General features: G+C 39.1%; 1 protein-coding gene across 1 annotated transcript in view; it reads right to left on the minus strand.

Moving 5' to 3' along the window:
- Positions 1–11,156: 11,156 nt before the first annotated feature.
- The window catches only part of SH3GLB1 (SH3 domain containing GRB2 like, endophilin B1), a 33,241-nt gene continuing 29,866 nt past the window's right edge, over positions 11,157–14,531 (minus strand). The window contains exons 10-11 of the mRNA XM_045292045.1: positions 12,005–12,224; positions 11,157–11,624 (exon numbers count right to left, since the gene is read on the minus strand). Of these exons, the coding sequence (XP_045147980.1) occupies positions 11,517–11,624; positions 12,005–12,224 (328 nt within the window). The 3' untranslated portion in view covers positions 11,157–11,516. The remainder of the gene's footprint in view (positions 11,625–12,004; positions 12,225–14,531) is intronic.

Genomic DNA, 14,531 nt, shown 5'->3' on the forward strand with positions numbered 1-14,531 from the left:
GATAGCAGGTACTATTCTATTGATAGTAGATACTAGTCTATTAATGATAGCAGGTACTATTCTATTGATAGTAGATACTAGTCTATTAATGATAGTAGATACTATTAGAAAGGTGATGGATGAAAAATATAATGAATGGAGTCGGTGTCTTGAATTGTACAGGTAGAAATTGATTTGGAAAATGTTTTCATATATATATATATTTCACACACATACTCGTTAAGAACTTGGGCTTTGGAGTTAGGGAGACAGGAATGAAATCTAACGCTGTGACTTTCTTTAGATTGCGTTTTCTCATCTGCCGAACAGGTACAAAGGCACCTACCTACCTTGCAGGTGGGTATAAATGAAATGCTCAATGTTAGTAATTAATGGCCACTGTTGAGCTTGCTCATTAGAACTTCTCATCTGGGTAAAGTGGGGCCCTTTCCCTCTGAAGTCTTGTTCAGTTAGGCTCTGTCGGTCCAGGTTCAAAACAAAACAAAACCCAAACTCACTGCCAACGAGTGGATGCCGACTCACAGAGACCCTATAGGACAGGGTAGAACTGCCCCTGTGAATTTCCGAGACTGCAGGTAGATGGATTTAAAAAATAAACCTCACAAGATGCCATTCAGTTGTTTTTAGAATAGTCAGAATGAGAAGCTTTGGACAAAAAAGCTTTATACAGAATGAGAAGCTTTGTACAATATAAAAAAACAACTCCATTGACTATCTGCTGGTAGTTTATAAATGCCACTAAAATTAATAGTTTGGGGTTCAGCACTGGTTACTATTGAAGCAATAGCACTGGCTCCTTGAGGGCACCTTAGGGTGGAAGGGAGCTAGCAGGACCTTAGAGATCATCTGGTTTAAACCTTTCATTTACAGATGAGAAATCGGTGGGCCTTCAAGGTTAAGTGTACAATTTGCCTGAAGATACAAACCACAAATTTAATTTCTACTGGACTTTCTTATCTAAATGCTTTCAGAAAAAAAAAAGGTTTATGATGATCTAGTCGAAAACCTTAGCTATTTTAATCTCCTACAACAAGTAATTGGTTTATATCCAAACACCCATTCAATTTCCTAGGGTTACATTACAAAACAACTTTATATTGAGGTATTCATCAGGAAGTTACATGCTAGAAATTTAGTCATTTTATAGATGAGGCTTCAGAAAGTTAGTGGGAAAACTTCATTATGTTTCCATTCCATTTCCCCCACAAACTTTTTCAAGCTCCCTATGGAAATTGTTTTATAATCAATGAGATTAACATATGCTTTAAAAAATCTTTGGTCAATATGATTATGGGTAAGCTCTATAACATCTTTTCAATTTCCTTTTCTTTTTTATTTTCCTGTGGAGGAGCCGACTCTGGACTGTTTTGTGAGAAAAATCTTGGGCCTTCCTCTACATACTTCTATGAGTTGAGGTGAAGTTACTTTTAATATAATTTCTGTTGGTTGCTTTGTGACACGAATTCCAACTCATTTCCTGCAAGACTGTTATTCATGGACAGACTTTATAGTCCGCTTTCCTCAGTGAGCTTAGCCTCAGCCTTCAGCTGACAAAACTCTTAGGAAAAGCTTGGCTATGGAAATATACACGGAACCGTGTGCAGTTTATCATTTCTTTAAATATCTAGACTTAATAGCTAGATATCGATACGTTTAAATTGTTAAACTACTCTGTACTCCATGGCGGTGAGTTTTTTATTTGTAGTTACTAAGAGACTTCCTTATGGATGTTAGCTTAAAACCAACATATCCCCGAACATGCTGAAGTTCAAGGTGCGGCGCCCCACCTCTAAGGTTTTCTGATTCCATCGGCCTAGAGTAAGGCCTGGAATTCCTAAATGCTGCTGCTGGCTCGGGGAGCTCATTTTGGGAACTACTGCTGAAAGACACCATTAAGTAGGCGCTCTCACCTCAGATCTACCGATGTTGTTAGGCATTCTCCAGTGGATTCCAGCGCAGAGAACCCATGAGCCACCGTACGCAACACCACTCAGGTGCATAGAGGTGAGGACACAGGAATTGAGCTTGTAACTTGAATCAACACACAGCTGGTAACATGGCAGTTTGAAGTTGGAGAGCTTGCATCTTGCTTCCAACATCTCTAGTCTTACTTTCTATGCACTGTGGTTGTATTTTAAATGTACTAATGCTCGTTCCAGGCAGAACAGTTAATACTAATAGCAATGGTAACAGACACATTGCATAGACTTGTAACAGGCCAGGATTCTGTAACTCCCAACACTCACGGAAGTTCTAATATTTAAAAAGCTGTAGATGTTGTGAGATGGTTTTAATCAAACCAGCATCTTGGATTGAGTGACATGATCCCTAAGACCGAATTGATCGCAAAGGTAGAAACAGACTAGAGTGGCGAGCAGTTCTTCTACACCGACAGATGTGTGATGAAGGGGCACCTTGGTGTACAATGTCCACTGATGGAATTTGTCTTTACCAGGACCTCTGGTGCACGCTTTCTCCTAGACTTGGCTGTGGGTACGTAAAGCCAAAAAGCTTACTGAGGCCCTTGGATGAACATAATCGGAAAGGAAGAATTGGCTCTCTTCATGATATAATGCTCCAACTGCTATCTCTCTTTGAGGGAGCAGGGGGCCAGGCCCTGGACCATAGAAAGCATTGAAGGGGTCAGTGGTCAGCAAGATACATTAAGTGTCTAGGTAGATTCCAATCACCATGAAATTGCCTGGGCAGTGGGTCCCCAGTAGTTGTACAGGTGAAGAAGAGCTCTAGCATAGAAGTGCTTAAGACTTTGAGTCATGATGTGAAACCTTATTGCGTCTGACCTAAGTGAATTAAAATAGTATTACAGGCCCATTTCCATAGAATGCTACATCAAGGCCTATGGTGACCTTCCCACGTCACTGACTTCACTTGCTAAATTCCAGCCTTACTGGTGGTGGCAACTGGAAGTGTGTCAGGCCATGGAGTGAAAAGGTGGAATGGGGTGAAGAACCACAGCTATTCTGGAAGGACATAGTGGGGAAGGTCCTGAGTCCTCTTTTAGAGAGGCAGAAAGGAGAAGAGGGCTGATTTGTGCATATACGAGAGGGTACACACATACACACACACATGGAAAAAAAAGTTCTGCTAGGCAGAGCTTTCATAGCAACATCAAGCAACTTGCGCTGAGTTAATGCACCCAGTGGTGTCGCCTGGGAAGGTGCTCTGTGGTCACAGTGAACTTTTTTCATAAAAGCAGTTTCACTGGAACTTCGTATTTTGTGATGGCTGCTTTAAGAGAACAGCATGTGACTGTGGAATTTTGTTTCCTGCTCAGGAAAAATGCCACAGGCACCGTTGTGATGTTGTTGAACACAGCTTACAAGAACTAAGCTACAGGAAAAACTCGTGTATGAGTGGTTTTCTCCTTTCAAAAAACGTGAAATGTCGATTGATGACAAACCTCATTCTGGATGTCCGTCAACTTCCCAAATGGAAAAAAATGTCAACTCGTAGTGCATTTGGAGTTCAATTTCCACCAGGTCAGACTGTTAACCAAGCTTTCTATTTAGAGGTTCTGAAAAGATAGTCTTAACAGTGTGCAGCAGAAAAAGCCTGATTTGCGGCAGATAGGGGACTGCTTTTGCCACAATACATCTGCTCATGCAGCCATCTTTGTGCACCGGTTTTTGACAAAAAATAGCATGCCTCTCTTGTCCCACGCACCTTACTCACCAGACCTCACTCTGGGTGACTTTGTTTTCTTGAATGAGGAGGGACAAAAAAGGACAGTGATTTGGTGAATTACAAGAGGTGAAGAGGAAAAAAAGAAGAGGGAGGTGTAGTCAGCCATCCATCCAGATGAGTTTGAAAAATGTTTCCAAGAATGGACTAGCAGATTTGACAAATGTATTAAATGTAATGGAGAGTACTTTGAAGGTGATAGTTGTTTTGCAAAAACAAAAGTTTTGGGGAGGATCCTGGGGGTTGTTTTTATACCTCCTAGTATGTCAGCATTGCTCCTCAGGAGAGACACATCAGAAACTCTATACAGGGGTGTCACTGAAGATTGTGAAATACATGGAGGGCAAGCCCATTACTTCCTGATCTGACGGGTAGTCTCAGAATCATACTTGCAGTTAATTATTTGTGAAACTTACAGCAGTCATGGCACTGCAATCCGGAAATCAAGGCCAGAGCTTTGGTTGTATAGGCTAACTCTGTATTGGTGTTTGATGTCCATGGTGCCTCCTTTCAGGGGGCTGCTTCCTGATGAGGGGCCTTCCCCCAAGCCACCAGCCATTTCTGTGAATGGCTCTGGTTTGACCATGGATCTCTCTGCTTTGACGGCTGGAAATCGGAGGTCACTTGCCATTTACCAACACCCATGAAGCAGGATCTCAATTACACGTTTTTCAACTACTTTTCCTTTGTACATTTTCTGTTTTCCTGAGATGCGGTATGCATTTTCTCAATCATCTAACCTTTGGAAAAGAGGAGTTATGTACTAAAATGGAAAAAAGCAGAAGAGGGGAGGAAGGGAAGAAACAATTCGTTTCACAAAAGTACACTTGCCTAGAGAAGCTTAGCAATGGAAATACTCCATCCTGATGTAATTTAGGTGCGTGATCCTCAATCTAACCCGACATATACTTTTAACCAGCAAAAGTCCACTGCCTAATAAACTAGTTTTGCAAAATGAGTCTTGTGTAAAATGCATGCTCAAGCAGTCAGTGGGAAGGGATGATGATAGATCCCAGCAATTATTCTCAAAGAACATTAGAGATGCATTTTCTGATACTGATGCACAAAAGGGGCAATGTTTCTTATGGTAAGCACACATAATGGGATCACTTCTGAATCATTAGTGATTTTCTTGTAGAAATGAGAATGCTACAGCAGCTATGGGGTTTGCTGTGATTCTGTTTGAGGTGTGCTAGGTGGGTTTAGGGACACAAAGTCCCTGCCTATGAGCTCACCTGGGTTAGCAAGTAATTACAATTAAGTCGACCAATGTCATTGTTGAATTACAATTTATATGTATGAATTGTTTCTGGAGAGAACCCAGAATATAGAGGTAGCATTTAACTTACTCATGACAAAAAGAGAGTCTTCAGGAAAACTATATACAAAAAAAAGCAGGTTCAAAGTACCTGGTATGTTTGATGACCACCAACTGTAGATGGGGTGGTTTGCCAGAAGTTCAGCATGAGTGATGTGTCCATTTCACCATTTTAATTAATAGGATTCCCACTTCCATACGCTGCCACAAAAGCATGAAAGTGTCATTCTGTCTGAGCTTTGTCTGATTGGGTGACCACTTGAATTGTTGGCAAAAGAAAAATGAGAAAGCTCTTAAAAGGTCTAGAATGTTTAGGTACAGTGGGAAGGCAACAGGCATTTCTCGTGACTGGGTTCAAATAGTTTTATTTAACCACAGACAATGAGAGATCTTTAGTCCACAGAGGCTGGTAATAGCAATTACCCTAACATACTCAGCTTGAAATCCTATTACTGTATAAACTCACGTATAAGCTGCTTTCCCCCACATTTTAAATGCAGTTTTTGTGGTAAAATTAGGTGCCTCAGCTGATATTCAGGTCAGTATATACTCAAATATATGCGGTATTTATTACCTAATAGGTGTCCAGTAGGCTTTGTGGCAGCTGTGCTGGACTGCTAACCCCAAGATCAGTGGCTCAAAACCAGCAATCACTCTAAGGAAAAGATGAAGCTGTCTGCTCCCTTAAGACTTACAGCCTTGGGAATCATATATAGGGTCACTATGTGACAAAATCAAACCAATGGCAGTGGATTTGGGGTGAGATAAACGATGTCCATAATATTGCTAATCCTTTTGGCCCTTCAAGGGAGACTTACATTACACTTTATCTTAGCCAAAAGGCTGAGAAGCGATCAATGGAGACTTACATATCTTAATTCTAGAAATGACAAAGTGTTTTATGACACATAGGACATGAAACCTAGTGGGAGAATCGGTGTTGTTCTCAGTTCCACCGGCTGTTCACGTGCCCTAAATCTTTAAGCCTGCACCAAACTACCATGAGATTCCAGGGCAACATAAAATTGTCCTGCCATTTCAAGTCAGAAAGGGGATGGAACATTCGGGAGACCGAATACAACAAGAGACAAGCGGTTCTCCAACAAACATTCTCAGAGTATCAGCATATGACAGGAGACTAGTAAATGATATATGTAGGAATAATGCAAAGACAGAGTTGGTTTTAATTTTGTAAGGTCTTTTTAAATATTACTATTATTCTTTACTTTTAAGCTCAAGACTCAAAGAACTTTCAGTTGGAAAACCTCCAAAAATAAAGTGTTCTTTCATATACTGCTGATAAAAGTATAAATTGATTAAACTTTTCTAGGGATCATGGTAGTAACAAAAGCTTTTAAAAACTGGCATACTTTCTCCACTAGCAATTCTACCTCAAAGTATTCACCTCAAAGAAATAATTAAGAAGATATATACCAACACAATGTTCTTTCAAGCATTGTTTATTAGTGAAAATATGAAAACCTAAAAAAATTCAACAGTAGTTTAATAAACTGTGGCACATATAATGGAATACCATGTAGTCATTAAAGATTTAGAAATATATTTGACAAGGCAAGATCATCATGGTATTGAGTGGAAAATGTTACAAAACGGCATATACAATGTGATCTCATTTAAACAAAAACTCTATGCACAGAAGAGAATCTGGAAAACTATGCACTTAATAGTTCTCCAGGACGGTGAGAGCTCTCTAAACTATATATATATATACTTTTACCAAGAAGTCTATGGCACATTATATCAAAGAATTAACAGTGTTTAAAAAGTCTCCTTTGAAGTAGTAGTGACATCAGAGCTTAGCTACCCAAGAGGCACAAGGTGCATGTCAGTCCGATATTGCTTCATGGTGCCTTGATGTTAAATTGTCACCAACTAAAAGGCAGAGTGCTGAGTGGAAATGTAGGTGGTGGCAGTGCTTACCTCTCTTGTTTAAGGGATCCATTCTTAAAAACCTTCCATGACAACTGAGTACTGGCCTTCTAAGCAATAAGAGGGAGCTTCAAAATGAAATGGAAAGATGAAAATTACCCACAAACTTTTTGAAGCCCTCTTGTATTTCCTTATACTAAGTATATCCTTATTCTTCATACTAAGTATATTCTTCACTCTTCATACTTCACACTGAAGTAGCCAAGCAAAGTTCCTCTACACTGGGTGAGGGCTACAAAAGGCAGGAAGAATGTTTCAAGTTGTTAGCTAATAGACCTGAAGTTGAAAGGCAGGCTCCCATGGGTCTACTGCAGGGGTCGTCAAACTTCGGCCCATGGCCACATGCAGCCTGCCGAGGACATTTATCCGGCCCACAGGGCGTTTTTGCCCCATTTTGTTTTTTACTTCAAAGTAAGATATGTGCAGTGTGCATATGAATTTGTTCATAGTTTTTTTTTTTTTAAACTATAGTCTGGCCCTCCCACGGGTCTGAGAGACAGTGAACTGTTTAAAAAGTTTGAGGACCCCTGGTCTACTGTATAGGTCCTTGAACTTTGCAACTGAAATAATCTGGAAGGTTCAAACATGTAGGGCACTGCTGGGCCCACGCCACCAAAGTTTGTCAGTAGGTCTCAGGTAAAGCCGGGGGAGCTACCCCATTTTTCTCATTCCACAAACACTGAGTACGTGTTATATCTAGGTCTTGGGCCTAGAGTTGGATATTTAACTGTGATTAAAGAGCCATAGCTCCTACCTTAGGGAAGCTACACTGTAAGAGTGTCAGATAAATATTAAATAAAGTATAAAAATATTTATATGATTACAATCATGATTAGTGGGAGGGCACAGTTAAAATGAAGAGATATGGTTTTTGTCTTAAAATAGTTGAAAAGCTGTCATGGAAGAAAGGAGTTTATTGGCCCCGTGCTTTAAAGTGGCTTGTTTCGGTTCGACACTGGTGAGAAAAGGGTTCCCCAGGTGAGGCTATAGGAGTCACCTGCGGAGCTTGTTCCACTGTAGATACCAACTGAGTAACATCTGGGGTGCAAAGGCAAGTTCTCAGCAGTTGGTTCCACCTAAACAAACTGACCTATGGTCCTTTCCAGGCCTTTGGAGACAAGATAAGCAAAACAAAACAAATTTCTGAGAAACAGGAATTCGCATGAAAAAAATCAAGCTCCCAGGTGATGCTGATGTTGATGGTATGGAGACCACACTTCAAGACCCATTGCTTTACATAGGCCAGCTCTCTATGAGGGACGGCGGAAAGGGCAGGGATGGTTGAGGAACTCCTCCTCCCAGTCCCACCCCTTTGCAGCTTACCTGGAGCTAAGAGTCACTTGATCATATAGAGGTGGTGGTGTGGCAATGCTGGCTTTTGACCAAACTGGGAAGCCATCTGTGCATTATGACTCTTTACCTAGCCCTGAAGTGCAATCTACTAGGGCAACATATTTCAGATTTTCAGGAATATGGGAGGTAAAGACTTTTTAAGAAATTTTTTTCCAACAAAGCAAAGAGGGAAGCTGGTTCTCTCTTGGTAAAGTTTCAGCTTTTTTTTACCCTTCCACTCTCATCTTCTCCATTCTATAGTTTATCTAAAAATGTTCTTCCAAAACCTGCTCCTCCAGCTTCATTCTGCTATCCAGAACAATGGCAAACCACAAGGGTGGGTTCTAGTCCACTGGTGATAGTAGGCTCACGTTTATTTTCCATGCAACGCAGAATAGGGCACATCCCATTTTTGGGACCTAATCTCCTGCAATATTAATTAATTTTCTGTTTAGCACCATGAATACAGATTTAACACCATGCCCTTTTGGATTGGAGGGACAAAGATAGGTATAATCACATTTCTCCTTTCAAGAGTCTACAGTTATTTTCAAGTTTATCATTTCATTTATATATACACCTGTCATATGTTACTATAGCTGTAGGTAAAGCTCAGGAGGCACAGTGCTTATCTAAGTATTCTGAATCACATAATGAATAGACTTCCCAACTTTCCTCCTATGCCTAAGAGCCTCAATAGGCCTTTACCTGAGCAAAACCAACCAAACAAAAGACCCCAACTAACACCCCTCTAAAACACAAAGCAATAAGTGGAAGAACAAACTCACACAGTGGGAATTTGTGTCAACAATCACAAGAAGCCTTTGAACTCTTCTTAACATTATAGAAGGCTTCTGGACCATACTGAGTTACTATAATCTACACCGACTTTAAGGAAAGCAGAAGTATCTGAAGAAGAATTTACACCGTGGTTAAACCTAGACCTGGGTCTGTTTAGAGATGGTGAAGGATAGGCTAGCACAGAGACTAGAGCATATATATAAAAGAGGTTTCTTATACACAGTCATAAATAAGGTCCACAGTCTGGGGAGTTAATAATCTAAAGGGGCTAACAAGCAGCAGCTATCTACAGAATGCATCTAGGTGTGAAGTCTTTCCCCAAAAGCACCTAGCCTACAAGATAACATTTGCTACATAAACTCCAAAACCCAAAGGTGTCATACATATTATCCTTATTTTACATTGTATAACTTCAGAGAGATGAAGGTAGGTGAGTAAAGACTGGATTTGAGCCCAGGATCATTTTTACTACATTACCTATATTTTCTCCTTTACCGCCCTACTTCCCCCAAATTGAATTTACAAGGGGTGTTTAGATGGATTGAATCTTTGACATGATCTTTCAAAGCTTAGACTTGGATTTACCAATAATAAAATGGTACTCCACACTGTAGAGGTTCCTTTGGGGGCCAGTCGGAGGGATTCATTCACTTGGACCTATCGATAATCACCTGTGCAGACTTGAGATGCTTCCAGAGCAGGACACTTAATACTAGACTCACAGCATTAGGGTTCCTACCCTTGAAGTATCTCAAATCTGTTGTAGAAGAGTCTTCTACAACTGTACTCAGAAAAAGCACACAAGAATTTCTCTCATAGTATAGACATAAAATAACAAATGCTGTTGAAAAGTCTGGAGTATAAATCAGTATGTTTACCAATTATTTGGAGCCCTTAACACAAGGATATTTTAAAATGGTGTTTTAAGTATTCATTATTCTTAACAATTTCTCAAAATAAAAATCTGCTACACTAACATTTCTCAAAGAAATAAACTACACCTTGCACTTCACACTAAGTCACACTGAATTTCTTTCTAGAGGTCAGAAAGTGCAATGCTTTATTGGTTCCAGGAATGGCACGTCTTGTTCCTTCTGCCTGGAACGTTTCGTCTCCAACCACTGGACTTCTTGAACCTCGGAGTGTGCATTAGGTGCCTCTCCTACATCCTCCCCCAAGCACTATGCTCTTTCTTCCATTAGAGCACTCTTCATATACCTTTCTTTCTCTGTAGTCCCCACTAGTCTTTAAGCAACAAAGGAGCTTAAGGGGCTCTCAAATGTTTGTTTAATGAATGACATAAGTTCTAACAGAGACATAATTTGCCAATGCACAGCAATTCTTTAGTCCTCAAAGGACACCTAAGTTATTTCATTAAGGACAAGATTACTGTCTGTATATGTTTGCTCTATTGTACTATGTCCATATTTAAGGAATAAGATTTGCTGATTTGTAAGAACCAATCTTCATCAACTCTTCAAATTTTTAATGTTTATACTTTTAAAAACTCTCTGAGTACTAAAAACCAAGTATTTTCTGCCTTGTTACCCGAAAAGTCTTTTTGGGAGATGTTTTATTGCATATCCACTGATAAACTGTTCTAGTCAGGAAAAAAGAGAAATTATCTTTACTCTTTTAAAAATAGATCCAGTTCTGATTATTCACTAATTTTTGCCAATTGAACAATTTTAAAAACACTGATTTAGTGAAGTGAACATGTCCTAGATGTTTTAGCACCTTAACTACAGATATATTAGCATATATAGTAAATACAGTAATGCTTTTCCAGAACTAGTTCTTAAATTAAAAATAAATCATTTAGTAAAGTTTTTTAAAAAACAATAACCCCATCAAATCATTGAAATCATTCTATTTCTGTTGGAAAATAAGGTAAACAAGGTATAATTGCATTTCTGTTTATGGACGCATTCATCAGAAGCACATTCTTAACAAAAATGGTTTGTATTCCAGAGTTTTTTAAAATCAAAATTAAAAAAATAAAATTTAAAGTTATTCTTTGGCTATTAATTATACCTAATAAATGAGTCAGTTATCCATTCACAATAAATTTATTTAACATAAAAGAAAAAGCTTGCCATTAATGAAAAATTCAGTAGAAAACAGTTCAGTTTTAAATTAGAGCTCAAAAGTGGAAGCTGTTTGTTAGTGAGATCTCAGTAGAAAGAATTTTGTAAGAAAACATTCTTGGCATGAAGCGCTAACATAAAAATGTTTGTAATGAAAAATTTACCATGCAACTTTATTGGCAGAAAGGCTTGTTTCTGTGGCTGGTATTTTCTTTTTAGTGTCTTAAGACATTAACACGAAGATGCATAAACCTGCTTACTTTAGAGTTAATGGTAGGTATATAAATATGGTGTCATGATATGTAATCCTTCCACAGTCCACCTAGCTAATTGAGCAGTTCTAAGTAGGTAATGGGCACTTTGCCTTTCTGATTTCCCCTTTCCCCCATTAGCCAGTCTGAATCCATTCCAATGACACTGAACACAGTGATCACCTACAAAACAAAATATTTCCTGTTATTAACTGTACTCAAAAAGCCATCAGATAGAACATATTAAAATGAGCATTTAATTAAACAAGTTAAAAACTAGATTTAATTGTTCAAGCTATTCACTATCAGTTGTGAATTGTGCTAAAAGACATAGGATTTTACTGGAGATAATTGTATCATTCAGTAACTAAGCAGTTAAGTTTTAAATATCTCTGTGATATTCTATTATGTGAATAGTAATCAGAAATGTAGTATTATCTTTGGAATCTATAAAATCATTTAAGAAAAGCTATTTCCAAATACGTAATGAGGAATTTTCACTTTTAGACACCAGAAGGCAGGTCAATTCATGGCAGTTTTCGTTTCCTACTCGCATTACTTACCTCATCTGCCAGAAGTGATAATTCACTACTGTTTGCAGCATCATAATCATAGAGAACTCTGGCCTTCCTGTTGCCAGTACACTCCTTAAGGTCACTGAGGTTGCTAGCAGAGCTGATTACGAGACCACTTGTTGAAGCCATGCCAGAAGGGCCAATTATACTTGACAAAGTAGGTGGTAGATGTGACTGATTGTTGTTAGAAAGATAATTAGATGGAAAACTGTTGGGGGACAAAATAGGACAATTATCCATTTCCAAGTGACTAAAATTCCTTAATCCTACCACTTGGTGGCACTGCTTACTTTCTACCAACTTCCACTTTGGAAAAAGATTTAAGCATTAAATGCAATATTTAATGAAACAATGTGTCACCTAGCTTCTTTTTCTTCCTTGGCCAATTATATTAGGGACCACTTAGAAGTTGTGCAAATATAAATCTACTAACATTTTCTTTAAAGCCGTCTTTATTGATGACAGGGATCCAAAGAAAATGGAATTACAAGATAGGGGCTCGCCCACAAACTGTTAGAAGCCGCTTCCTAATTGTTATTTATTTCCCGAAGCTTGTGCAAAGGCTTCACTTTAAAGAACATTGGTAAGTTCTATCCATCTTTACCTTCCTTTATTGTCAAATAAAATTATCCATGAAAAACCACTTAAATATCAGGTTGATGGAGTCTCAATAAGACTGCTCAAATAGAAACCCTTCAATGATTCCTCAGCTCAGCGTGAAAGTCAAACCCTATCAATGGATTTCAAGGTCCCATGTCCCTAAGCTCTCCATTTCCTTTCATCTGCCCTCCTGATGTTCCTTCAACACCGGCTACATCCCACTTCAGGGTTTTGGACTTGCTCTGTCCTCTTCCTAGAGCACACTTCCTTCAGATGCCTACATGCTTTGCTCTCTCATGGTTTTCAGGTCTGCCTTCCAAGACTACTGCAAACCTCTACTTCAACTGAAGTAGGTTCCTGCTTTATCTTTCTCCAGAGCATTTATCACCTAAGGTAAGTGCTCAACTACTAGACAAAGTTGATGGCAGAATTGCGCCCAAAGGGCATCTCAGAAGACAGGTCTAGTCATGTGCTTCTGAAAGATCACGGCTTTCAGACCTCTAAGGAGGGCAGTTTTACCCCTCTGACATACAAGGTTGGCCAGGAGTTGGAATGGATTCAAGGGCAACTAGTAATAAAACTTTACTTTTAGATAACAAACACTAACATGAATTATTAAAAATAATCAATAAAAAACAATGATGAAATATCTTTTCTTTTACTGCTTTAAAAACAGCAGTTAATGCGAATTGTGAGAAAATATGATAAGGTAAGAACAGTGGAAAACTGAATCCCTAAGTACGATAAATATGGTTTCCTAAATGCTGCCGATCTCCCCTTTTCCTTGCCGACTCCACTCCACTCCGATCCCATGCCATCCTTCCTCCCATTCGGTTTCCAGTTCTCCGATAGTTGTCTCTCCCTACTTCTACTGCCTCTCTCTCCCCATCTTTCCTCAGCAACTTCCTTCTCTCATTTCAACTCTCTCAAGTTGTATTACTCATTTCCCCAATGACTTGTCATAATCTTGTATGGGCATTTAATATGCCTTATATGATGAAGTTTCAAAAAGTTCATGGAAAATATAACTAAACGACAATAGAGAATTTTCCCATGAACTTTTTAAAGCCCCCTTACATATATTGGAAGGCCTGCCAATCTACTTCTAAAAAATCAGTCATGGAAAATCACTCTATGGATCACAAGCTCTATTCTGACACAAGTCAGTAATTAGTACTCATAATTACTACCATGCAACTGACAATGCAAATTGATTTTCTGCTCTGCTCCTGCCCCTCAAAATTCTGTACAGTTTTATTTCAGCTATACTGTATTTTAGAAAAGTGCCTTTTGAAAATTACAAATCATCTGGGTCATTTTCCAAGTTCTGCCATAGGCTGTTTCTATCTATTGTCCTAAAAAACAGCAACTTGTTATAAATGAAAGGTCTGCAATTCCTTCAAATGCTTATCCATATAAGCAACACAACTGTTCGAGGGCAGAGAGCCAGACTAGACTTTCCTTCCCTAAAATGACAGCACCGACTTCACTTTGCACGGTTTGAGCCTACCTGGAAGCACAGTACTAACTACACTGTGTTCAAATGGCTGAGTTCCAAGCATTTGTGGGGCTTTAAGCAAAGTGGTGAATCCTCTGGGTGGCACAGTAAAATAATTAAGTGCTCAGCTTCAAAGGTTGGCAGTTCAAACTCATCCAGAGGCACCCTGGAAGACAGACTTGAATATTTGTTTCTAAAAGGCAGGAGCCTTGAAACCCGGTAAAGCATTGCTGCTTTTCAACACATAGGATCACCACGTCCACAGCCACCACCAACAAAGCAAAATGTTTAAATATGAATGGTAACAATAGCAACTCTTCTGCTGTACTTCCAGAGTGTAAGAAAAGAAAAGGACAGCGGTTGGTGTGAGATATGAAAATAATAACAGTGCACAATCTACCAGGAGGTTATGGGGGG

This window comes from Echinops telfairi, unplaced genomic scaffold, assembly GCF_000313985.2.
Source record: "Echinops telfairi isolate 266 unplaced genomic scaffold, ASM31398v2 ScPeMD7_443;HRSCAF=831, whole genome shotgun sequence".
Taxonomy (NCBI): Eukaryota; Metazoa; Chordata; class Mammalia; order Afrosoricida; family Tenrecidae; genus Echinops; species Echinops telfairi.